The sequence below is a fragment of the Bos grunniens genome, chromosome 3 (assembly GCF_055505025.1).
Source record: "Bos grunniens cultivar Pamir isolate PY7600 chromosome 3, Bosgru_T2T1.0, whole genome shotgun sequence".
NCBI classification, from domain to species: domain Eukaryota; kingdom Metazoa; phylum Chordata; class Mammalia; order Artiodactyla; family Bovidae; genus Bos; species Bos grunniens.
The window spans coordinates 4067450-4092464 of NC_141167.1; the positions used below are offsets into that span (position 1 = coordinate 4067450).

Genomic DNA, 25015 nt, shown 5'->3' on the forward strand with positions numbered 1-25015 from the left:
ACCCCATCACCTCACACCCCAGACCTCACACCTCACCCCATCACCTCACACCCAATCACCTCACACCCATCAACACCCACCCCACACTTCAGACCTCACACCCCATCACTTCACCACCTCACACCCCATCACCTCACAGCTCACCCCACCCCACCCCTCACACCCCTCCAGCCAGCAAAGCACGTGGGGAGAGGTGGGGCCTGTCCTTGAAGTCACCACAGCCCCAAAGCTGCCTCTGGAAGGCTCCCCGGGCAGAGGGCTCCCTCAGGGAGGGCCGCCCGCTCTCTGGCGCCTCCCTCCGAGCCCCACCCTCCTGCTCCGGTCCGTCCCTCCCCCGCCCCGGCTCTGGCTCCTTTGGTAGAGGCGGAGGATCACACCCCGTGGGAAGCCGAGGAGGGCCCCAGGGCCGTGAGTGTGGACTCGAGAGCCCAGAGGCTGTGGCCCCATGCCTCGGTGGCTGTCCCGCTGGGCAGAGGACAGTGGGCCTGAGAGGGGGCAGTTCCTGGGCTGGAGGCACTGCGGCCGGCTGGGAGCTGTAGGGACCCGGGAGAAGCGGGCTGAGCTCTGAGGACATCTGGGAGGGACTGCGCAGGGCACGCCCTTTGGTTTTCCAGAACCTTCTAGAAGCCCGGCAGTAAGCGGGAGCCTGGGAAGCACGTGCTGCCGCAGCCTGAGGGAAACAGAGGAAACGGCCGCTGAAAAGCCTGGGGGACAGAAGGGACCTGGGGGCTGGCGAGCCATCTTTGGGGAGGGGCCTCCATGAACATAGAGCAGACCCGGCCCCGTCTGGGGTGGAGTCCCAGCTCACTGAGGTCCAGACAGTGTGGGAGACTGGCGGGGGGTCTCCCACACTGGCGGGGGATCTCCCACACTGGCGGGGCCGTCACCCTCCCCTGTAGACGTCCCTGCGAGGGCCTCTCCTGTCAGAGAAAGTCTGGAGGGGCTGGCGTGTCTGCCCTCTCCACTCCCACTGGTCCACATCCAGAAAGAAGGACGCTGCCCAGATTTGAGGACATCCTTTAATCACAAATACTTCTCCACAGTCTGGCCACAGGCAGAACGCGACTGTGGTGGGGGTTATTGGGAGACAGCTCAGACCACCCCCAGCAAGACCAACAGCTGTGCCCGCTCCCTCGCAGCCCCTGGGCTGCCTTCCCAGGCCAACGCCTGTGCTTGACCACTCTGGCTGGCATCCCGGGGTGAGCTCTTCTCAGTAGAAGAGGGGATTTGCGGGGAGGCGGGGGGGCGCGGGGGTCTGCTCTGCCATTGGGGCTCCAGAAGCCTTGGTCAGGCCGGGCCTCCGTGCCTACCTCCCACCCGCTCTGCAGCTTCTGTGAGCGGGCAGCCCTCTCCCTGCCCCCACACACAGACCGTGGCCTACACGATGCCCTCTGGGCGCTTGCTCCTCCAGACCACCAGCACCGTCACGAGCAGGGTCACCAGGATGGGGACCACGATGAAGGGGCAGAGGATGCTGCTGGGTGGGTCCTGCAAGGCCCTGCCTGAGACTGGGCAGTTTCTGAAGTAGCGCTGGTGGACGACGAGGAAGAACTTGTCCACCTCCGCGTTTGGCCAGAAGCAGTCCAGTTTCTGCACCACGTGCCTGGTGCAGTCGGAGAGCTCCCTGTAGCTCCTGCAGGTGGAAAAGCAGGTCGTCAGGCCCTGGTGGGCAGAGGACCCGGAGGGACTCGAGCTGGGGGCTCTCCACCCCAATCCCCTGTGGCAAGCTCCACTGAAGCCCAGGCCCTGAGGTGGTGACTGGTTCTAGAGACAAAGGTCCTGGAAGGCTCCTGGGTGGGTGTGTGTGGGAAGCGTGTGGCCAGACCCCAGAAGGCAAGCTGGAGCTAAGGGATTCTAGGAGCTATGATGTCATACCAAGGGCAGACTAGAAGGTGGACCAGCCAAGCATCTTCAGAAAGAAGTCTGGAAAAACGAGCTTCAGCCCTTTGAGCCCCTTGCCATCCCCATCACCCTGTGCAGACCACCCCAGCCTGGAAGCTCCCCCAGCGGTCCACAGGACTTGCCGTGAGGCTTCCCACCCTACCTTCACCCCAATGCCTCATCTTCCCACTCTCTCTGGAATTGTGCCATAGTGCTGTCACCCTTCACTCTGGTAGGTTATGCATTCTTTTTGCCTATTGAGTGTAAACACCATAAGGACAGGGATGTTGTCTGTTTGTTCACCTCTGTAATCCCAGTGCCTAGAAGCATCCCTGGTACATGCCAAGAACCAATACATTTTGTTCTAAATTATGCTAAAATATAAATAACATGAAATTTACCATTTCAACCCTTTTAAACTGTGTAGTCCAGTGGCATTAACTATAGTGGCATTGTTGTGCAACCATCAGCACCATCCATCTCCAGAACTATTTCATTCCCAAACAGAAAATCTGTTCCCATTAAACACTCACACCTGTCTTCCCTCTAGTCTCTGGCAACTCCTGCCTTCTATCTCTGTGAAATCTGATGACTCCAGGTAGCTCACATAAGTGGGCTCATATATTCTTTGTCCTTTTGTAATTGGCTTATTTCACTGAACAGAATGTCCTTGAGGTTCATCCATGTTGTTACACACGACAGGGTTCCCTTCCTTTTTAAGGCTGAACATATTTCATTTTGTTTATCTGCTCATTGACGGGCATTTGGGTTGCTTCTATGTTTTAACTGTTGTGATAAGTGCTGCTACTTTGAATATGGGAGTTCATGTAGCAGTTCATGTAGTTCAATTACATATTCAAGTCTCTGCTTTCAGTTCTTTCAGGTGCATATTCAGAAGCCAGAAATTGCTGGATCATATTATAAGTTTGTGTTTAATTTTTTGAGTCAATTTTTTAAAATAAATGAAGATTCAATGTTGGGGAAATGAAAATGTAGTTTCCAGAAGGTATCACTTCTGCTTAGGATGGAAAAAGCAAAACAGAATGCTGATTCCTCTTGAACGACAACCAACAAAGCTGAAGAAACTACAAAGTCATAGATTTTTTTGAGTCCATTAGAGAGCTGAGACTGCAAGTCAGCAGTGTAACTTGAGTTTCAGGGAGGAGCAAGGCTGTGTGAAGAGGATGCAGCTGCTGTACCAGCTGCATAATAATGAGCTGCCCAGGGTTCAGGGTGGGCTGAGGGGGTCAGTCTGGAATTCCTGGGGCCCCAGGTGTACTGGTGGTTCCGTGACTCTTTGCTCTTTCTCGTGAGGCTCTAGGGGGAGCATGTGAGAAAGGGGCAGGCACGGACACCACACATTTCCCCAGCCCTTCTCACATAAGCAGCAACACTGCCTTGGGCCGCTGAAGGATGAGAAAAACTGATCCCAATGAACAGATTCTGCTGCTTTGAACATGGGAGTGCATTTACCTATTTAAGTCTCTGTGGCTGCAGCTGAACAGGACTGAAGCCCTCCCAGACCCTTATCTCCAGGAAGCTAAGCCTTGAGCTGCTGAAAGAGGGATGGCACAGCCATCAGCCCCAGGGCACAAGAAGACACACCATGGCTGGGAGAAGGGGAGAAAAAACTCTATTCCCTTGGGAGGACAGTAGGAAACCATTCTGGACCTAGAAACCTGCATGATACCACACCACTGGGGGAGGGACAGGAATCTCCCACCCAAGCCCCCACACCACTGGAGGAGGGACAGGAATCTCCCACCCAAGCCCCCACAGATACAGGGAGGAGGTTGATGGTCTAGGGCTTTTCTAAGCTGAGACTGGACCAGGACAAGGGAATGCCTCTTCCTCTCTACCAAAATAAGTCTGGCATAGAATAACAAGCAACAGTACTCTGCTGCAGGGAGGGGTAGAGAGACCTCCTCTGTGGCACAGGTGTTCAGGGTGGGACACAGAACACAAACAAAAATTCTCTAGCCCCACCCTCAGCACAATGGGAGCCCACTGCCAGAGATCTTTGAAGGCTATCATGCTCTGAAGGAAACCATAGCAACACCAAATCCCAGACCCAGCTCAACTCTTCACAAGATCAATTTAAATCCCATAATAACAGCCTGACACAAGAGGCTTAACTATTTCCAGATGTAAATACTATTTGTCTCAATCTCTTCTCTTCTAAACATGCAAGTTCAGCATTCAATAAAACATTAGGACTTGCTGTCAAAAGATAAAGCAATCAACAGAATCTGACTCAGAGATGACCCAGATATGGTAACTACCATACAGGGACTTAAAAATATTAATATGATAAAGGGTCTAGTTGAGAAAGTAGACAATATGCACCAACAGAGAATTTCAGCAGAGATGGAAATGTAAGAAAGTCAAAGAGAAATGCTGGGGGAGGAAACCCCACAGTATCAGAGAGTCCATCTTGATGAGGTCATCATCAGACTTGGCATCTGAGGAAAGAACTAGTGAACTTGAAGATGGGTGAATAGAAATTACCCAAGCTGAAACAAAAAGAAAAACACAGAGCATCTAACAGTTGTGATAAATTAAGAGCACTGTCAATGATGTTATCTCTAACTTGTAATTGGAATTCCAAAAGGAGAAGGAATGGGGCAGAAGAAATATTTAAGAGATAATGAGAATGTTCTATAAATAATGAGATGAAAAACCATAAATCCAAGAAGGCCAGAGACACCCCCCCCCAAACAGAACAAAAAAGCAAAGCAACAGCAACAACAGCCACCTAGATATTAAAGTCAAACTGCTGAAAACCAATGGTGAAGGAAAAAAAATCCAAGAAAAGAATCTTGGAGTCATTCAGGAAAAAAAGAGACATCTACAGAGGAATGTGTGATGTGAACTACGGCAGACCTCTCACTGAGACTATGCAAGCCAGAAGACAATGGGTGGCATTTTTCAAGTACTAGGTGGGGATGGGGGGAGGGGTAGAGGGAAGGGCCACAAACCCCTGTCTGCCCAGAATCTTTTACTCAGCAAAAATATCTTTGAAATATGAGCTTTCAATAAGACCTTTTCAGAAAAAAGCTTATAGAGTTCGTGGTCAGCAGACCTGTGCTACAAGAAATGTTAAAGTTCTTCAGTCAAAAGAATATAACAGAAGGAACTTTGGACCCACACAAAGAAATGAAGAGTTCCTCCCAGTAAAATGAAGATTTACAAAATATGCTTTTCCTTATTTTAGGACGGGAAATGAGTACACAGAGCAGAAGCCATAAATCAACATTGAGGAGACACTCAGGCATGTATTGAAAAGCAGAGGGAAAAGGTTGGGGTCCCACCAGCACCCAAGCACCCCTCCACCACAGCTCCTATCATATGGTCTCTCGATCACTAGGTCACTGTTCTTTCTGCCCTGCTTGCCCTTTGGGCCATGACCCTGCATGCACACAAGGCCTCCCTCAGTCCACATGACCATCTAAATGGATGGAGTGGGCAGAAGTGGTGGATGGTGTGCAGGAGCCATGCCTACAGGGGTGTGAGGTTTTTCTAAGAGAACAAGAACTCATGTTCCAAGCAGAAAATGGAAGTGCAAAAACCTACAGGAAGTCAGGACAGACTGGGTCTCATTGTGGAAAAATGAATTAGTACACGTCAGAAGCCTGGTACGAGGTGAGTGAAAGTGTCGTTAAAAACCAAAGACCAGCCTTTTGAGCATGTGGTTGGCCAACTACAGGGATACATGTTACCAGAGTGTCTTCTTCCCCACCTCAGACCCATCAAATTGATGGGTAGTTTTAGGTGTGGTGCAGACACGGTGACACAGTCAGTCCTAAATGTTGTCCCCTGTGCTCTGCCTGAGGAATAGAGCTGGGTTATCCCTTGAAGGAGGCATTGCCAGAATGGGAAGAACCCCTGACCCAGGAAACTGTGATACCAGGGACCACAGACTGGGCACATGTTGAGGCTGAGCCAGTGGTGGGCCATTCTGGGGCCAAGCACTTTCTCCTTGAAATATCCTTCCTGTCTGCAAAGCCAACCCCTCCACCCCCGTCTAAAAATATCCCTCATGCGGAGTTGGCTGCCCACTTCATCCTGTTTATTTATACAGAAGTGACAGCTGAAACTCTCAATAAATATTGTGAGCTCTGTCAGCAAGGATGTGATACAAGAATTCCCCCCAGAGTACAGACATTCTTCTGATCAAAAGAACATTATACCGACTGAACGGGCCAAAATAATCATCAGGAAATATTCTTGCTTTAACCCTATATTTTCAGTTCTCATGTAATGGAATCATTTTCCTTTTTTGGCCAAGACTTTCTATTCTGGGCCCCCATGTGAACTTTGCTTGGAATGTTCTTGAACAGTATGGTGGGAGTTTTCAGTATGTCTGGGTCCCACCAAGTCCAGGCTCCTGGCACTGCACTTGACGATTATTTTTTCTTGTTGACAAGAAGGTGCCCGCCCCTACCCACAGGGGACTTGTCTGCTCTGGGGATACCAACCAGCATCAGGACTGACTGGTCCTGATTATAGAGCATCTGAGTATGGGCCCTGGTGCCCTGAAAAACTGGGTTCAAATCCAGCTCCACCTCTTACGCTGAGTGATCCCGGGGCCTCATCTCTCCCATCCAAGCCTTATTGTTGTTCAGTGGCTAAGTCATATCCGACTCTTTGTGACCCCATGGACTGCAGCACGCCAGGCTTCCCTGTCCATCACCAACTTCCGGAGCTTGCTCAAACTCATGTCTATTGAGTCGGTGATGACATCCAACGATCTCATCCTCTGTCGTCCCATTCTCCTCCTGACTTCAATCTTTCCCAGCATCAGGGTCTTTTCCAATGAGTCCGTTCTTCCCATCAGGTGGCCAAAGTAGTGGAGCTTCAGCTTCAGCATCAGTCCTTCCAATGGCTATTCAGGACTGATCTCCTTTAGGATGGACTGGTTGGATCTCCTTGTAGTCCAAGGGACTCTCAGGAGTCTTCTCCAGCCTTGGTCATCCAAGCCTTGGTCTCTTTATAATCAATGAAGAGACAGGTCCTGACCTGACAGGGTTATTGGGCAGATCAAATTAAACAAGGTCAAGGACCTGGTGTACAGCAGGTGCCCAGTAAGTGGACAACTTCCGGACAACTGGTGTGTGGTCCCTGAAGGGTACATTTCTTGTTCTATAAACTCGGGTAAATGTTGACCAGGCGGTGTGTGTCTAAGTCTTCAGAATATCTGAGGAGGAACCACGAGTTTGGTTCACTTTCTTTTTTTTTTCCCAGCAGCTTTAAATACCTGCTGGTTGTAGGGGAGGTGGCACCACCTGGCACTCTGGCAGCTGGGGCACGTGAAGGAGACTGGGACCCATTTGAGGCCAGCTTGGGGAGCCCGTCTAAATGCTAGACTGACATGCTGTTGTTCAGTCACCAAGTCCTGTCCTACTCTTTGAGACCCCATGGACTGTAGCACAGCAGCCTTCCCTGTCCTTCACTCTCTCCCGGAGTTTGCTCAGATTCATGTCTATCGAGTTGGTGATGCCATTCAACCATCTCATCCCCTGTTGTCCCCGTCTCCTCTTGCTCAGTCTTTCCCGGCGTCAGGGTTTTTTTTTCCCCAGACTGATGTCGGGGGATGGTAGTTAGGTAGATAGGGAGGTGTTTGGGTGAGTCCAAGACACAAAGAGGGATACTCATTCAGCTTTTGGCTGAATAGTTCTAGAAATACAAATGGCTAACAAGCATCTGGAAAAAAAATTGTTAACCTCACTTTTAAGGAAGAAAGAAGCAACTTCCAAACAATCCATTTTCAAAATGAGAATTATGCAGTGCTGGTGAAGGTACAGTGAAATGAAGCAGGTGTTTGTATCTTTACTAGTAGAAGATAAACTAGTAAAAGTTTCCTGAAAAGCTATTTGGCAATTATGTCTGGAGAACTTCAAAGTCATGGATACCCTTTGAGTCAGGGAATTCTATTTCTGGGAATTTTCCTAAATTAATAATATGAAAGGTAGACCAAAGTCATGTAAGAAGATGTCTCCTACAGATTTTTAATTTTGAAAAAGAGCAAGCAGTAGGACAGGGACTCAAGTTGCTTACAACAGCCTCTGCTATGTAGCTATAAAAAGATATTCAGGAAGAAAAAAGTTATGCTAAAACGCTGAACAGAAGAAGCCGTGGAGACCAAATGACACAGACAGCGTGGTTTCAGCATAAAGCGGTCCATGCGGGAGGGGAAGACCCCGGAACGTTAAGAGGACCTGTCACCCCTAGAGGGTGGTGGACTTTTATTCTCCTATCTCCGCTTTTGGAGGGATTTTTTTTCATGTTTTTCCTACAGGCACATATTATTTTTATAATTGTATGTTTTAAAAGGCCTGTAGAAAGCCGGACACTCAAGCCCCCTGCATTTGCAGCTGTGGGGAGCACGTCTCCTTAGCCTTTGGCGCAGGGAACGCTCTGAATCCCAAGCAGCTGGGAGGACTGAGTGCCAGCCTGGAGCCGGGCTGGCGAGGGGTAGGGGGCGCGAGCACCCTCAGCCCCGCTGCCTGGCGGGTGGCACTTTGCTGGGGGCGGGGCCGCTCCACGTCTGGCACCGCCCAGGGCTCAGAGGGGCTGCGGTGGCCCCGGGCTCCTACTCACTCCTGCAGACCCCCGCCAGGCCCAGCAGGCCCGCAGCCTGCGGCCTTCCTTCCTTCCACCGGCCTAACCTCTGCCCCACTTGGGTGGGGTCAGTCCCGGCCCGGGGACCACCTTGGGGACGCCCCCTCTCCCACCCTCTGCTTCCAGCACGGGGGTTCTGCCCCCGAGGCCGCTCCGGAGTGGGGTGGGATGGAGCTCTGGGACTCCCCTCCTCCCTCAGGTGGGGGGGAGCGGGAAGCTCTGCTCCAGGATGTAGTGGGAGGAGGGGCGGACTCCTCGGAGAGATACAAGGCTGTGGCAATTCGGGGGCGCGGCCGGCCAGAGGGCCCTCGCCTCCTCTCGGGTTCCACACGGATGCTGCGGGGATGAGATGCCCAGTCTCCGAGGGGCGTCTGCGCCTGGGGGCTGAGAGGGCCCCGAGGCCAGGACCCCCTTTGGCATCCATCCGCCCGCTGGCTCCCCGCCCCAGGCGTCCAAGGACCCCGCGCTCCCTGGACCCTTCTTGCCGGAAGGACGAGGCCACCAGATGGCGCCCCCTCCTCGGGGACCGCCTCTCCTTGGTCCCTCCTCCCCTGACCTCTTCCCCAGAGACCCCCTCCCTCGTGGTCAGCACCCCCCACCCCGCCCCGTCTCTCGCTCGGGGCTCTCTGTCTTCTCGCTCCATCTGCCCATCTGTGGCCTGCCTCATCTGACCGCGCGCTTCCCGCCCGTGAGGGTCCTCCGCGCTCTGCCGCCCTTCTTCACTTCTCTGCCGGGCCCTGCGACTGCAACCTCCAACACTCCTGACATCCTCACCCCCATCTGAAGCCTTCCTGGGCACAGCGGGCTGTCCATGTACCTGACTCTCGGGGTGCCCCCGGCCTAGCCCCACCTCTCATTCCTGGCTGGGAAGCCTTGCCCTCTCTGAGTTGCCTTGGGTCCCCCCATTTCCAGGGGTTCCCTCCCCTCCTGCAGCCCTGTCACTGACCAGCTTTCATTTCTCTGCACTGATCGTGGGCCAGGGGCGAGGGCATCTGTGTCTCTTCTCCTTCCCCTACTCAGCTCAGCAGCTCAGTCAGTTCAGTTCAGTGACTCAGTCGTGTCCAACTCTCTGCGACCCCATGGACTGCAACATGCCAGGCTTCCCTGTCCATCATCAACTCCCGGAACTTGCTCAAACTCATGTCCGTGGCATTGGTAATGCCATCCAACCATCTCATCTTCTGTCGTCCCCTTCTCCTCCTGCCTTCAATCTTTCCCAGCATCAGAGTCTTTTCCAGTGAGTCAATTCTTCGCATCAGGTAGCCAAAGGATTGGAGCTTCAGCTTCAGCATCAGTCCTTCCAATGAATATTCAGGACTGATTTCCTTTAGGATGGACTGGTTGGATATCCTTGCTGTCCAAAGGCAGCCATCATCTTCCTCCTCTGCTTTCCTCTCTTCTGCAGTTTGGGCTCTGTCCACCATGGGCTCCTGGGGCCAGAGCCCTGGCCTCTGTGCTCTCCAGCCTCGCCCACTGCCCACACCAGCTCACCCTCGCTTCATACCTTCAATGCTCTGCCCCCTCCCCGCACCTGCGCTGCATTCAAAAGCTCTCATGCAGCCCCCGCCCCTCACTCTCAACTGTGCCCCTCCTTCTCCCCCTGGCCACCCTGCCTGGCTGGTGTTTCTGCCTCAGGACCTTTGCACATGCTGCACTTTCTGTGTGGAAGACCGTTCACCTGGTCGTCACAAGGCCAGTATCTGCATGTCCCTCAGATGTCACCTCCTCAAACAGGCCTTTTTTTCTGATGCTTCAACTCGTTAGGATCCCCAGCAAAGTAGGGTTTTCCTTCACAGCTGTGTCCTTCTTCGTATCTGAACTTTTAACTCAGGATTGTTCACTCACTGTTGGTCTCGGTTTCTAGACTGCAAACACCATGAGGGCAGGGAGAGTGTAGGGAAAAACAAAGCCCCATTCATCAGCTGACTGTTCATAGCAGTCATCTCAAAGGCAAGAGAAACAAAAGCAGAAGGAAGAGAAAGGGACGGATCTGCCTGGAGACAGGAGAGGACGCGGGGGTGATGGAGCACAATCCAGGGCAGAAGACTGTAACCTGGTAACCCGGTAACCTGGTAGCCGGGAAGAGAGGGGCGTTCACACAGAGAAGGGTGTTGTCACAGGTCTGCAGGGTCCAGAGAGCCTCCTGCTGTGAGTAATCAGGACAGACTCTTCTTGTGGGGGGCTGTAACACACCTCTCCAGGTTGAGTGAATAGTAACTAGCATAAAAATGAAAAATAAATGTAATAAACCTGATTTCAGTGACTATATGAGGAAGTTTCTATCCTGCAAAGAATCAACAAGCTTTTTAAAAGTCCCAGGATCCTATCTAGGCCGCAAAGGAAAACTTGGTAAATTCTCAAAGTGGAGATTTTAAGTCTTTGGCTACAATATCAGAAACTAGAAATTAGTAAAAAAAAGGATAAAATTAAAAAAAAAATAACTCCTAGAAATGAAAGATCACTCTTATATAATTTCAGGGCCAAATGGCATTTAAAAATTCAATTATAGGTTGTTAAGAAAAAATAATGGCAACACTGCATGTAAAAATTAATGAAATCAAGGCAAAACTGAATTTTGAGAAAAATCTGCAGTTGTAATTTATCTTATTATTACTAAAAATAAATGAAAATAAATGAAGTAAGAATCCAAATAAAGACATTTAAATAAAGAAACACAAAATAGATCTCTCCAAAGGGCAAATAGTTTAAATGCATTACTAATTATTGAAAACTAGTATTTATTGATATTTTTTAAAAACATAAAAATGAATAAGTAGATTCAGCAGTTGATTCTTTAGAAAAATAGCTACAATGAAATGATCACATTTGTGATAATCCAGAAAAAAAGCAGAGAAAACACCAACATACAAAACCATAGTTAAAAGATTAGAAGAAGTATGAGACTAACATGCAAAACATGTATGTTAAAAATTGGAAAGTCTTTGATGAATGGGAATGCTTTGGGGGAGATTATAAATGATGATCTTGACTTATAAAGTTGAAAATCTGAGAGGAAAAAAGAAACAAATTGCTAAAGAACTACTTTCAAAAAAGGTGCTAGACTCAGGCGGTTCTTTCAGATTCTTAAGGTCACAGAAAAAGATGTCAAGCTTCTCAGCTCTTTGAAATAGTTAACAAAACCCTGATCCCAAACCTCTTAAGATGGCCCGCCCACGTGCCTGGGAACAGGCAGGCTCATGCAACAGATGTTCACTTTCACTTATAAATAGACACAGATGTCCTTTTTCAAACACTAGCAACTTTAAGCTAGTGTATAGAATAAAGTGGGTTTATTTCAGGAAGGCTTCAGTGCTATTACTATAAAATCATACTTCAGTTTGTCAAAGGAAAGCAGCAATCGTTTTGATACATGTGGCAAAGGCGTTTGATAAAACTGAACATTCATTTCTGATTTTAAAAAAAGCCCAACTTTGTAAAGCACAAAGAAGTTCTTCTTAATGTGATAAAACAAAATCTCTCAAATGAATAGCAAACATCACGTTTGCTATTGAGGCATTTTCATCACAATTAGGAACCCATTTATGTTTTAGGTGGCCAGGTCTGCCTTCCCCCTGGTTTTTCCACCTTCGCTCCCACCCAAGATTTCATAAATAGCCACTTCAGGACCTTTCCAAAGTTGGGAGGGGCTGACAGCTCACCAGGCCACTTCCTCTGGTGGCAGAAAGCCATGGGCTGGCCCACCCTACGTCAGGCTCCAGGCTCGGAGCCAGTGTGCCAGGCCAGCTCATCTCTGCAAAGGGCCTCCAACCACACACAGGAGGGGCCGAGTGGCCCTCAGGGCGGGTAACCAAGCCCACCTGGGGGACTGTTCCCCAGACCCACAGTGCCTGGAGGCTGCACAGGACAGGGCATCTTTTGTTTTTCTTGACGCTGCAGGGAGCATATAAGAAGTCCTGTTGATGGTTGGATTGAAAACATTTCACTTCGAACTCTAGAGTCACCTGCAAACTTGTGCTGTGCTGGTGGGACCCGAGCCAGCAGTGTACCTGGGCTCACCTGGACCCCAAGGACTTGCTATGGGGGTGGGGGGCAGGTGGACACCATTCTGCGAAGCCCTCCCTAAACTAGGGAGATCAGAGAGATTCCACCCAGCTGGAAAAATCCACCGAGACCAAGTGATAGGCGTCTTCATGCATTTCTGCCAGCCTAGGGCTGACCCACAGGACACCTCGCCAGGAACGCTTTGCAGTCAGCATGACCACGGCGTGCAAACGCACTCTTGCGGGTGTTTCCTAGGTTCCCACTACACTGGGTCTCTGTCTGCTGACTCCTGTTCTACATGTCTGGGCAAACCCATCTTCCCTGGGAGCACTGGGAACCACGAGCTCCATGTCTGTCCAGGAATGACACACGCTAGGAGGTGCCCCCTAATACTCCCGGGTCAACAAATAAACAAACAACGCGACAGGCTTCATACCAAGCCTGAATGGCAGAGGTCAGTTCCAGCTCCCATCTTCACAAGACCAGCTCCCTGGCTAAACAGTACCTCCCAGACCACCGGCACTTGCTGAGCGAGGTGGACAAATGCCATTCTTCTTGGAAAATGAAAATGATATGAATAAAGGTGAGAAAAAAGGATCTTGGAAGGGGGCTGTTCAAGGTAAGAAGAGGAAGAAAAGTGGAAAGAGGCTGGCGTTTTCTCTGTCCCTCAGGAGACACCCCCATCTGGAGGTTCCATCACCTAGACAGCAGAGGAAGCCAGGTACTTGGGGAGACTGCGGGACCCCGCCCTCTTGGACAAGCCCTCTCGGTCCTCATTCTCACCGTCCCCTCCCACCCTGGGGCCTCTGGCTTCAGCTCCTCTGTCTTTTGCTCTTTCATTCTCTCTTCTCCTGGCCTGGAGCCAGCCTGACTGTCCCACTCCTGAGACATTCCACCAAGGCAAATGCCAGCAGTGTTCTGGGGTCCATGGAGCTTGGGGGACGCTGCACAGAGGGCTGCCCCACTCAGTACAGACAGGCGCTGAGTCCCCAGGATCTCCTCCCGCCTGGCCGCCTAGAGCTTCTTGTCTTGCAGACACGGGGGAGGGGGAGTTCTGGGAAATTCTGAGCCTGTTTCTTCTCATGCGGTCTTGTTTCCAGCTGCCTCTCAGGACCCACTTAGGAATGACCCACTCGGTGACCCTCAGGCCGGATTTTGCATCTCCTGTTCCAGAGGAAGTGGTTCTCCCAGCCCTGGTCCACAGCAGGGACGCTGTGGGGGACCCCTTCGTCCGATGCCCCCAGCCACCTCGCCACCTGCCTGCATACATTCCTGTCTCCAGCTCAGTACTGTGGGGATACACCCCTAGGCGCGACCTCCGGGCCTTGGGACCCCTGTGTCTCCCCCATCCCTGCAGCTGCTGCAGCCGCCCATGTGCTGTCTGTCCACCCGGGGTGTGACCTCGGGTTCCCTGCTGTACCCCGGGCCCGGCACGGGGCACACCTTGCCCCGTGGAGGAGGCTGACATGTCTGTGACTCCAGGAGCCACTAAGAGTCCTTGTCCCCTGAGCCTGGGCTGGGAGGGAAGGGGCATTGGGGGGGGGGGTCACTGTCCCTTCTAGCCTGGGCTGTCCAGGACCCCAGTGTGGACAGATGAGCCCTGGGGACAGCTGGGTTCCCCACCTGCATAGGGGCTCTGCAGCAGGGAGTCCCAGGCCCCCGGTGCACACACGTCTCAGAAGCACAGGCCGCAGTCTCTGCACCCAGAGCTGGCAGTGTATCAGTTCCCACTCAGACCCCGTAAGCTGGAGGCGCACCTCGGGGAAGGATGGGGGGGCACCCTGAGCTGAGTCTTCACTCGGCATCCAGACCAGTCGCAGCCGCCTGGAAGCACGGTGTGCAGCACGTGGGGCCGGGCTGTGTGTGGGGCCCTGGGTGGGTTGGAAGGATGCCCCCTCCTCCAGGCAGGGCATGCGGCTTGGGAAGCCAGATTTCCGCTTCTGCCTCAGCCAGCTGCCCTGTGAAGCTGCTGTGTGTCCTCAGGCAAGAGGCTCAGGATCTCTGAGCTGTGGGATCCAACTGGGCAGAAGGCCCAGGGCTGAGGTGGCCGCCAGGAAGCCAGTGCATGTGGGGCGGTCCCCACTCCCCGACCCCCACCAGGAAAAGCGCCCAGCCAAGCTGATGCTAGTAAAGTGCTGCTCAGAATCCTGCAAGCCAGGCTTCAGTAGTACATGAGCCGGGAACTTCAGGCTTCAGCAGTACGTGAGCCGGGAACTTCCAGGCTTCAGCAGTACGTGAACCGGGAACTTCCAGATGTCCAAGCTAGCTTTAGAAAAGGCAGAGGAACCAGAGATCAAATTGCCAACATCTGCTGGATCATCAAAAAAGCAAGAGAGTTCCAGAAAAACATCTATTTCTGCTTTATTGACTACGCCAAAGCCTTTGACTGTGTGGATCATCACAAACTCTGGAAAATTCTGAAAGAGATGGGAATACCAGACCACCTGACCTGCCTCCTGAGAAATCTGTGTGCAGGTCAGGAAACAACAGTTAGAACTGGACATGGAACAACAGACTGGTTCCAAATAGGAAAAGGAGTCCATCAAGGCTGGATATTGTCACCCTGCTTATTTAACTTATATGCAGAGTACATCATGAGAAACGCTGGACTGGAAGAAGCACAAGCTGGAATCAAGATTGCCGGGAGAAATATCAATAACCTCAGATATGCAGATGACACCACCCTTATGGCAGAAAGAGAAGAACTAAAGAGCCTCTTGATGAAAGTGAAAGAGGAGAGTGAAAAAGCTGGCTTAAAGCTCAACATTCAGAAAACTAAGATCATGGCATCTGGTCCCATCACTTCATGGCAAATAGATGGAGAAACAGTGGAAACAGTGGCAGACTTTATTTTTTTTTGGCTCCAAAATCACTGCAGATGGTGACTACGGCCATGAAATTAAAGACGCTTACTCCTTGGAGGGAAAATTATGACCAACCTAGACAGCATATTATAAAGCAGAGACATTACTTTGCCAAAAAGGTCCGTCTAGTCAAGGCTATGGTTTTTCCAGTGGTCATGTATGAGTGTGAGAGTTGGAACATAAGGAAGGCTGAGTGCCAAAGAATTGATGCTTTTGAACTGTGGTGTTGGAGAAGACTCCTGTGAGTCCCTTGGACTGCAAGGAGATCCAACCAGTCCATCCTAAAGGAGATCAGTCCTGAGTGTTCATTGGAAGGACTGATGTTGAAGCTGAAACTCCAATACTCTGGCCACCTGATGCGAAGAACTGACTCATTGGGAAAGACCCTGATGCTGGGAAAGATTGAGGGTAGGAGGAGAGGGGGACACAACAGAGGATGAGATGGTTGGATGGCATCCCTGACTTGATGGACATGAGTTTGAGCAAACTCAGAGAGTTGGTGATGGACAGGGAGGCCTGGCATGCCGAGGTCCATGGGGTTGCGAAGAGTCGGACACGACTGAGCGGCTGAACTGAACTGAAGGTGACTGCTATCAACTGAAGATGTCACCGTTTTCCTGTGTTTCTGGAAGATGTCCACAGAGTTTGGGGGACAACCCGGAGCTTTGCCACCATGCCGGGCAGCTGTCCACCCCGCCCTGGTGTCCTGAGCTTGGCACTGGTCAGGCCACTGGGCCTCTGCTCCCTCTCCAGGCTCTGTAGAGACAGCACCCCCTCCTTGCCCGCCCCCAGGATTCCGCAGCAGAGCCCAGCCAGTGAGACACACCCGCAAGGAGGAGCAGGAAGGCCCAGAGGGGACAGAGGGGCTGCTGGGTGCCGTGCGGGGAGACTGGACTTCAGGGACCCAAGGCTGAGAGACCGAGGGGGGCAGGCACCCGCCTCTTCGGACACCCTGCGGCAGATGGGGCTGGTCTGATGTCCACAAGGGGGCCTGGGCTCCTGCTGGGAGCACGTGTGCACCGGGCCCTGGGGCAGGACAGGCCCAGTCTCGCCCCGCTAGGTGATGGACACCCTGTAACTAGGAGGGAGCTGCGGGCACGCAGAATGGGGACTCACTTAGGCTGGGGTGCACGGCCCACACACCCGGAAGCTGGCTGTGACCTCTGAGCGGACACGCCCCATCCCTGTGACAGCGAAACCCTCTGTTGTTCAGCGGACAGGACACACTGAGGCCATTCACATGGTGCCCAGACTCCGCCCCGCCTTGCAGCCCAGGGGGCTGGGCAGGCGACCAAGCAAGTGGCCCCAGAGGGCAGTGAGGTGGCTGGCCAGGGGTCTGACTTGGGGTCTGCTTGCCTCCTACATGTAGACCGCTAACCCCCTTGGGGAGGGGCCTCCCCCACTGGCCCTCTTCCATGGGCTCTGCTCCAGGCAGGAAGGACTCTGGGCCCCTATGCCCTGGCTGGGAGGAGTCCATCCCTGGCTCCGAAAGCAGCCACTCTGGCATCAGACACCAGCTGGGCGCTGCCAGGCCGGGCTCCCCACAGGCAGCAGGGCACACCACCACCTCAGGATCAGGCCGCAGCAGGACCCGGCTCCGGGGATCTGCAGTGCGAGGAGGGAGGCTCCAGTTTCCAAATGCAGAGGGTGTCTTCCAAGGGCCGGTAGGTGGGGTGTGACTGTGCTCACAGCGCTCGGCCCCGGGTCTGAGGACACCGGGAGCAGTGCCCGCTGGTGGCCAGGCCAGTGGGACCCCTCTGACCTGCTGCCACCCTGGGATCTCCCAGGACCACTGTGTGGACACCCAGGTCCAGCAGGGTGAAGTCCCCAGCTGGCCACACCCAGCCTGCTAGGGCCCAGGGCCCTGCCCTTGCCAGTACATGGGTGAACATGCTTGTCTGAGCCCGGGATTAAGCAGGACTGCCAGGGCGCTATATTTGGACTCTAACAGCCTTTGGGAAGCCACGTTGGCGGCCAGAGGGACGGTATTTCCCCTCCAGGCCCTGCAGCCCCGCCCCTGGGCCTGGGCAGGGCCCTGGTCCCCGTCCCCCCGCCCTGGTGGTCCTCTGTCTCCCTGATGCCACTGGATTCTCCTGGGACCCCCGAGAGCTTCCCAAAGCCTTGACGGACTACCTTCCCCTCCTCAGTAAGGGCCCTCACCATGAGCTCACCCCCAACCACATGTCCCGCCAGCTGCCCATGCCCAGCTGGCCCCCTCCTGGCTGGCCCATCTTGTCTGGAGCTCAAGGCAACACTGAACGTTGGGGCAGGGCCGCAGAACATTCTGTACCACAGGACAGCGACCAGCGGTGGGCTTTGAGAACTGAGGCTCCATGCTTCTACCTTTAAAATGGGTAGAGTGGTCCCAGGCTCCCAGCAAGGGGGCGTGAGTCCCCCACCTTGCCTAGTAGGAGGCAGTCATAAGGCTAAGAAGCCCCACCTGAGATGCCCACCCCACCCCACTGAGGCACCTGGCTGCCCCTGACCCCCTGGCCTGGTGATACGTTCCACCACTCCGGGAACACGTGCCCATGCAGGAGGGCAAGTCCCCCCAGCAAGGGAGAAGCTCCCAGTCATCCTCAGGGGCTTCTCCGTGGCCCCAAATCACCCTGGGACACAAGCCTGGACCATGAGCACCCGGAGGATGGAGACACAGGGAAATAGGTGTCACGGGGAAACTGCAGACCCACCTGGCTTCCAGGAGAGGGGTCTCAAACCTCCCCCATCTGCTCTGGGACCAGGTGGGGAGGGGTGTCATGCACTGGTGCTCCCCATCAGCTCATGTCCCCAGCGGTCTCAGCTGCCAGGGTCTGAGGATATGTGTCTCGCGAGCTCTGCCCAGGCAGCCGAGATGCAGCCCCTGGGCCTCCGGGCCCATGTCCTGCCTGCCCTGCTCCTCTGCTGTCTATTTCTGGCCCCCTGGTTCTGGCAACCCACGAACCTCTGGGCCAGAGAAAAGGAGCTCATGTTTAAAAGACAAAGCAAAACATCTTCTGCTTTCTCTGAAAACACGATGAAAAGCCAGAGACAATGGGACAACAAGCAGCTTCGTGAACTTCATGCTCATGAACTATATGAACAAGGCTGCTCAGCATAGACGTATTATCCTGTCAGGCTGTCACTCAAGTACAAAGGCAGCAAAAAGCTCCTTGGAAAGTTTTGAATTCTGAGAATGTACTAATCACATGGCTTATTTCTAGGATCTACTTCAAACTGTTGCCTGAATTTAAAACACGTAAAAAGGAATGATGATGTTAAAAACAGTAAGACATATTTGAATTAATGGCCTGTCTGCACAGATTAAGTAACCAAGAGCCCTATCAGATCAATAGTTATTGCTGATAAAAGAACAGAGAGTACAAAATAGGTAGATGCAATGATAGATAAGTAAATAGATGGATGGATGGATAGAAAGAGGTAGATGGAGAGATAGATATCAGTTCAGTTCAGTTCAGTTGCTCAGTTGTGTCTGACTCTTTGTGACCCCATGAATCGCAGCACGCCAGGCCTCCCTCTCCATCACCAACTCCCGGAGTTCACTCAGACTCACGTCCATCGAGTCGGTGATGCCATCTAGCCATCTCATCCTCTGTCGTCCCCTTCTCCTCCTGCCCCCAATCCCTCCCAGCATCAGGGTCTTTTCCAATAAGTCAGCTGTTCGCATGAGGTGGCATCATTCCTTCCAAAGAAATCCCAGTAATGTTTCTGTTTTTCAATATGCCATCTAGGTTGGTCATAACTTTTCTTCCAAGGAGTAAGCGTCTTTTAATTTCATGGCTGCAGTTACCATCTACAGTGATTTTGGAGCCCCCAAAAATAAAGTCTGACACTGTTTCCACTGTTTCTCCATCTATTTCCCATGAAGTGATGGCACCAGATGCCGTGATCTTAGTTTTCTGAATGTTGAGCTTTAAGCCAGCTTTTTCACTCTCCTCTTTCACTTTCATCAAGAGGCTTTTGAGTTCTTCTTCACTTTCTGCCATAAGGGTGGTGTCATCTGCATATCTGAGATTATTGATATTTCTCCCGGCAATCTTGATTCCAGCTTGTGCTTCTTCCAGCCCAGCGTTTCTCATGATGTACTCTGCATATAAGTTAAATAAGCACGGTGACAATATACAGCCTATGGAGGGAGCCAAAACACCAGAGTTTTGAATGCAGAGTTCCAAAGAATAGCAAGGAGAGATAAGAAAGCCTTTCTCAGTGATAAATGCAAACAAACAGAGGAAAACAATAGAATGGGAAAGACTAGGGATCTCTTCAAGAAAATTAGAGACACCAAGGGAACATTTCATGTAAAGATGGACACACTAAAGGTCAGAAATGGTAGGGACCTAACAGAGGTAGAAGATATTAAGAAGAGGTGGCAAGAATACACAGAAGAACTGTACAAAAAAGATCTTCACGACCCAGATAATCACGATAGTATGATCACTCACTTAGAGCTAGACATCCTGGAATGCAAAGTCAAGTGGGCCTTAGGAAGCATCACTATGAACAAAGCTAGTGGAGGTGATGGAATTCCAGTTGAGCTATTTCAAATCCTAAAAGATGATGCTGTGAAAGTGCTGCACTCAATATGCCAGCAAAGTTGGAAAATTCAGCAGTGGCCACAGGACTGGAAAAGGTCAGTTTTCATTCCAATCCCAAAGAAAGGCAATGCCAAAGAATGCTCAAACTACCACACAATTGCACTCATCTCACACACTAGCAAAGTAATGCTCAAAACTCTCCAAGCCTGGCTTCAACAGTATGTGAACCATGAACTTCCAAATGTTCAAGCTGGATTTAGAAAAGGCAGAGGAACCATAGAATAAATTGCCAACATCCACTGGATCATCGAAAAAGCAAGAGAGTTTCAGAAAAACATCTACATCTGCTTTATTGACTATGCCAAAGCCTTTGACTGTGTGGATCACAATAAACTGTGGAACATTCTTCAAGAGATGGGAATACCAGACCACCCGACCTGCCCCCTGAGAAATCTGTGTGCAGGTCAGGGAGCAACAGTTAGAACTGGACATGGAACACAGACTGGTTCCTAATAGGAAAAGGAGTACGTCAAGGCTGTATATTATCACCCTGCTTGTTTAACTTATATGCAGAGTGCATCATGAGAAATGCTGGGCTGGATGAAGCACAAGCTGGAATCAAGATTGCTAGGAGAAATATCAATAACCTTAGATATGCAGATGACACCACCCTTATGGCAGAAAGAGAAGAACTAAAGAGCCTCTTGATGAAAGTGAAAGTGGAGAGTGAAAAAGTTGGCTTAAAGCTCAACATCCAAAAAACTAAGATCATGGCATCCGGTCCCATCACTTCATGGGAAATAGATGGGGAAACAATTGAAACAGAGACAAACTTTATTTTTTTTGGCTCCAAAATCACTGCAGATGGTGACTGCAGCCATGAAATTAAAAGACACTTACTCCTTGGAAGGAAAGTTATGACTAACCTAGACAGCATATTAAAAAGCAGAGACATTACTTTGCCAATTAAGGTCCATCTAGTCAAAGCTATGGTTTTTCCAATAGTCATGTATGGATGTGGGAGTTGGACTGTGAAGAAAGGTGAGCGCTGAAGAACTGATGCTTTTGAACTGTGGTGTTGGAGAAGACTCTTGAGAGTCACTTGGACTGCAAGGAGATCCACCCAGTCCATCCTAAAGGAGATCAGTCCTGAATATTCATTGGAAGGACTGATACTGAAGCTGAAACTGCAATACTTTGGCCACCTGATGTGAAGAATTGACTCCTCAGAAGACGCTGATTCTGGGAAAGATTGAAGGCAGGAGGAGAAGGGGACGACAGAGGATGAGATGGTTGGATGGCATCACCAACTCGATGGACATGAGTTTGAGTAAGATCCGGGAGTTGGGGATGGACAGGGAAGCCTGGAGTGCTGCAGTCCGTGGGGTCACAGAGAGTCGGACACGACTGAACTGAACTGAATGGAAAACTGGGCCTTTTGGTTTCCCTTTGATGAATAAGGTGGCATCTAAATGAAGGAAAAAAGGGGGAGAAAAACACAGAGATAAAACAAACGTTGGGAGTTCCCTGGTGTCCAGTGGTTAAGAATCCACCTGCCCACGCAGGGGACACGGGTTCGATGCCTGGCCTGGGAAGATTCCACGTGCTGAGGAGTAACTGGGCCCATGTGTCACAGCGTCTGAGCCCATGCTCTCGAGCCTGAAAGCCGCAACTACCAAGCCCGCTGCGTCAGCGCCACAACCACTGAAGCCCAGGAGCCTAGGGCCCGTGCTCCCCAACAAGAGAAGCCAGCCCAACGAGAAGCCCACACACTGCAACAGAGTGGCCCCCGCTTGCTGCAAGCAGAGAAAGGCTCTGCAAAGCAATGAAGACCTGGTGCAGCCAAACAGCAACAACAAAAACACAAAACTGGACGTAGCGGACAGTGGGCATTTAAGGGGATGCTACAGGCCTCTGCGGTTTAGTGAGAGGTTATGGGCCACATACACATGGCTGAACCACAGACAGGAAGCCAGAAGCAGCCAAAACTAATAAACAGTGGGGGAAGAAACTGGAGAACGAACTCCCCCAATCTATTCAGAGCTGAGTCCTCCCGTGGGAAGGACTCTTGTAAACATCTTCTGTTGCCCCCTTCTCCTCCCGCCTTCAATCTTTCCCAGCATCAGGGTCTTTCCCAGTGAGTCTGCTCTTCGCATCCAATGGCCAGAGTGTTGGAGCTTCAGCTTCAGCATCAGTTCTTCCAATGAGTATTCAGGATCTCCTTGCAGGAACGAATCATGCTCCAGGTACGTCGGTTATTCCCTACTCTTAGCTCCAGGAGTCCGCTGAACACATATATTCCATTCGGCAAGTAGGAGGCTAAGCCTTTAGGCTTCCCAGATGGCTCAGTGGTAAAGAATCCCCCTGCCCATGCAGGAGCTGCTAGGAGATGTGGGTTTGATTCCTGGGTTGGGAAGATCCCCTGGAGGAGGAAATGGCAACCCACTCCAGTATCCTTGCCTGGAAAATCCCATGGACAGAGGAGCCTGGTGAGTTACACAGTCCATGGGGTTGCAAATGAGTCGGATATGACTGAATGACTGAGCACCCACACATGCAGCCTAATCCTAAAACCCAATTAAGGAAATTCGCATAGAGGCAAATCAGGAACTGTTAATCAAGAAAATGCTATTAGACTCATTCACTGCAGAGAAAACAGAGGCCCAGAGAGTGTAAGCAGTGAAAGAATCAGCAGGGTTCATACCCAGACGGGCCCCATCTCGGCTCCATGCTTCCCCCCGCCCCTGCCTCCCCCTGCCACACTTACTTCTTGTACTAATCACTAAGAGGCAGCACCCAAAGGTAACAACTCGTCAACCCACAACACCAGCTGCCAGCACTCAGGACACCAGGGCCCACAGTGCCCCCGGTGGGAAAGGCTCTTGCAAACAGTGGATCCTTCCTAAGTTGATGGATTGATACCAGTCATCTCAGAATCTTAAAATAGAGTTTGTATGGAATTTGGCCAAATGGTTCTTCAGTTCTTTCGGAAAAACAGGTGGAAAATACGTCAGACAGAGCACAACCTAATGTGAAATATAAGGGAAGTGAGCACAGTAGGATCAGACGAGCACTTCTAACTTGTAGAAAATATCATAAAGCCATGATAATCGAAGTGCTGGAATATGACCCCAAAACATAAGTAAAAACTACCTGAAACAGACTCCAATGTGTACAAGAATGTATTAAATGTATTAAACTAAGCATAACCAAATAATTGAGGGAGGAAATATTATTCAAAAAATTACGTTAGGGTCATTGAGGTAGGAAGGACATAAATTTTCATTCACGTCTTAAGGTAACGATCCACTGCATTGAGAAGATACATGTTATTTCAAAACACAGAACAACTAAATAGAAACAACATACTGTTGTGGCCACATGACTCAGCTGAACCTGTGGAACAGACAGGACCTCGCAGAAATCAGAGCTCTGAGGAATGAATCTGGGCACTTGTAGTAACTGAATAACTAATTAAATAAAACATGGAAAATAAACATCACCAAAGGAAACATGAAGAGTAAATATTTAGAACAAGATGACAAAGAACCAGTCTTTACTGTAGTCAAGAGTTTGTACAAGAAGATTAAAAATACCCCCAATGACTCAAGAGATAAACAGGGAAGGTTAAGGTCAGATAATCTGCATTTGAGGGGGAAAAAAAACAAATTGCAAATAGCTATGGGAGAACAGCCCAGTCTTCTAACAGTCAAAGATGGGGCAAATTGAAACTGAAGAGGAAATCTCATTTAAATCTGCAAAAATAAAATCTCCCTAAACTCATACACATTCCTCATGAGGAAATATGTGTTTTTGAATGTTGCTGGTAATGTGGATTAGTGAAATCCTTTAAAAGGGCCATAGGGCCAAACCTATCAAGAACCACAGAATGTTCATGGCATGTGTCGAAGCAAGCCCACGTGCAAGAATTCTTAAAGAAATGAATTGAAAAGAAGTAAGGCTCTACGTATAAAATTCTTATAGTGGCATCATTTGCAACATCAAAACCCAGAAATGGGTCAACATAAGTGGGATTGGAAACATCAGGTCATGTTAACTTGTCCTTCTTGCCATTGATATAGACTGCCTGCCCCGCCCTGGCAGTGGGGAAAACTCAGCTACCCACCTACCCAAAAGGAGTGTGTTTTTAAGAAAGTGAGGTCTCTGACTTCCCTGGTGGCTAAGGCTCCTTGATCCCAGTGCAGGGGGCCCGGGTTCCATCCCTGGTCAGGGAATTAGATCCCACACACCAGAACTGAGTTCTCATGCTGCAACTCAAATATCCCACATGTGGCAACTGAGACCCGGCACAGCCAAACAAATAAATGAAATACTTTTAAAAAGTCAAAAAAAAAAAATAGGAAGTGGGGTCTCCATTTCTTTTCTTTTAAAATCTTATTTATTTATCTGGCTGCACTGAATCTTTCTTGAGGCATACACGATCTTTGGTTGCAGCACGTGGGATCTAGTTCTGTGACTGGGAATTGAACCTGGGCCCCTGCACTGAGAGCCCAGAGTCTTAGCCACTGGAACACCAGCGAAGTCCCAGGTCTCTGTTTCTAAGACAAGGAGCTGGAGAAGAAGGTGTCTCAGACCTAAGGGCTGTCCCGACTATGTCCTGCTGGGCACCTTGTACATAAGTGTCCAGGGCTTAAGTCCTGTAAGACACTTGGAGAGAAAGGTGACCCCAAAGTGTGCCTGGGGGCGGGCTCCCAGAGCCCCTCCGCCAGTAGACCCTGGGTGTGAATAACTGAGGAGTGGGCCGGTCCTGGGAGACCCTGTCTCTGGGCTTGGAGGGGGCGCTGCAGGGGGCAGGGTGAGTGCTGGGGTGAGGTCAGCATTAAGAAGGGACATCTGCCATGACCCCCGCCCAGCCACCCTTGCTCCCAGAGCACCACATCACCCCATCCTCATCTCCCATCACCAGCCCTGCCCTGCCCCCCTTCCCGGTGTCCAAAGACCCCGGAAGCTGTCCAGCACGACGAGCCTGGCCCACTGCCCCAGACAGAGAAGTCCCAGCTGCCCCAAGGGCCTGGACGGGCCTGCGGTTTCCGGGGCTGCGGGGAAGGGTGTCCAGGGGAGCGGGGAGGGAGGCGTGGGAGCAGGGAGCCCCCA

At 51.1% G+C, this 25015-nt stretch overlaps 1 protein-coding gene across 1 annotated transcript in view; it reads right to left on the reverse strand.

Moving 5' to 3' along the window:
- Positions 1 to 1005: 1005 nt before the first annotated feature.
- RAMP1 (receptor activity modifying protein 1) overlaps positions 1006 to 25015 on the reverse strand; it is a 41376-nt gene continuing 17366 nt past the window's right edge. The window contains exon 3 of the mRNA XM_086375793.1: positions 1006 to 1633. Within this exon, the coding sequence (XP_086231919.1) occupies positions 1378 to 1633 (256 nt within the window). The 3' untranslated portion in view covers positions 1006 to 1377. The remainder of the gene's footprint in view (positions 1634 to 25015) is intronic.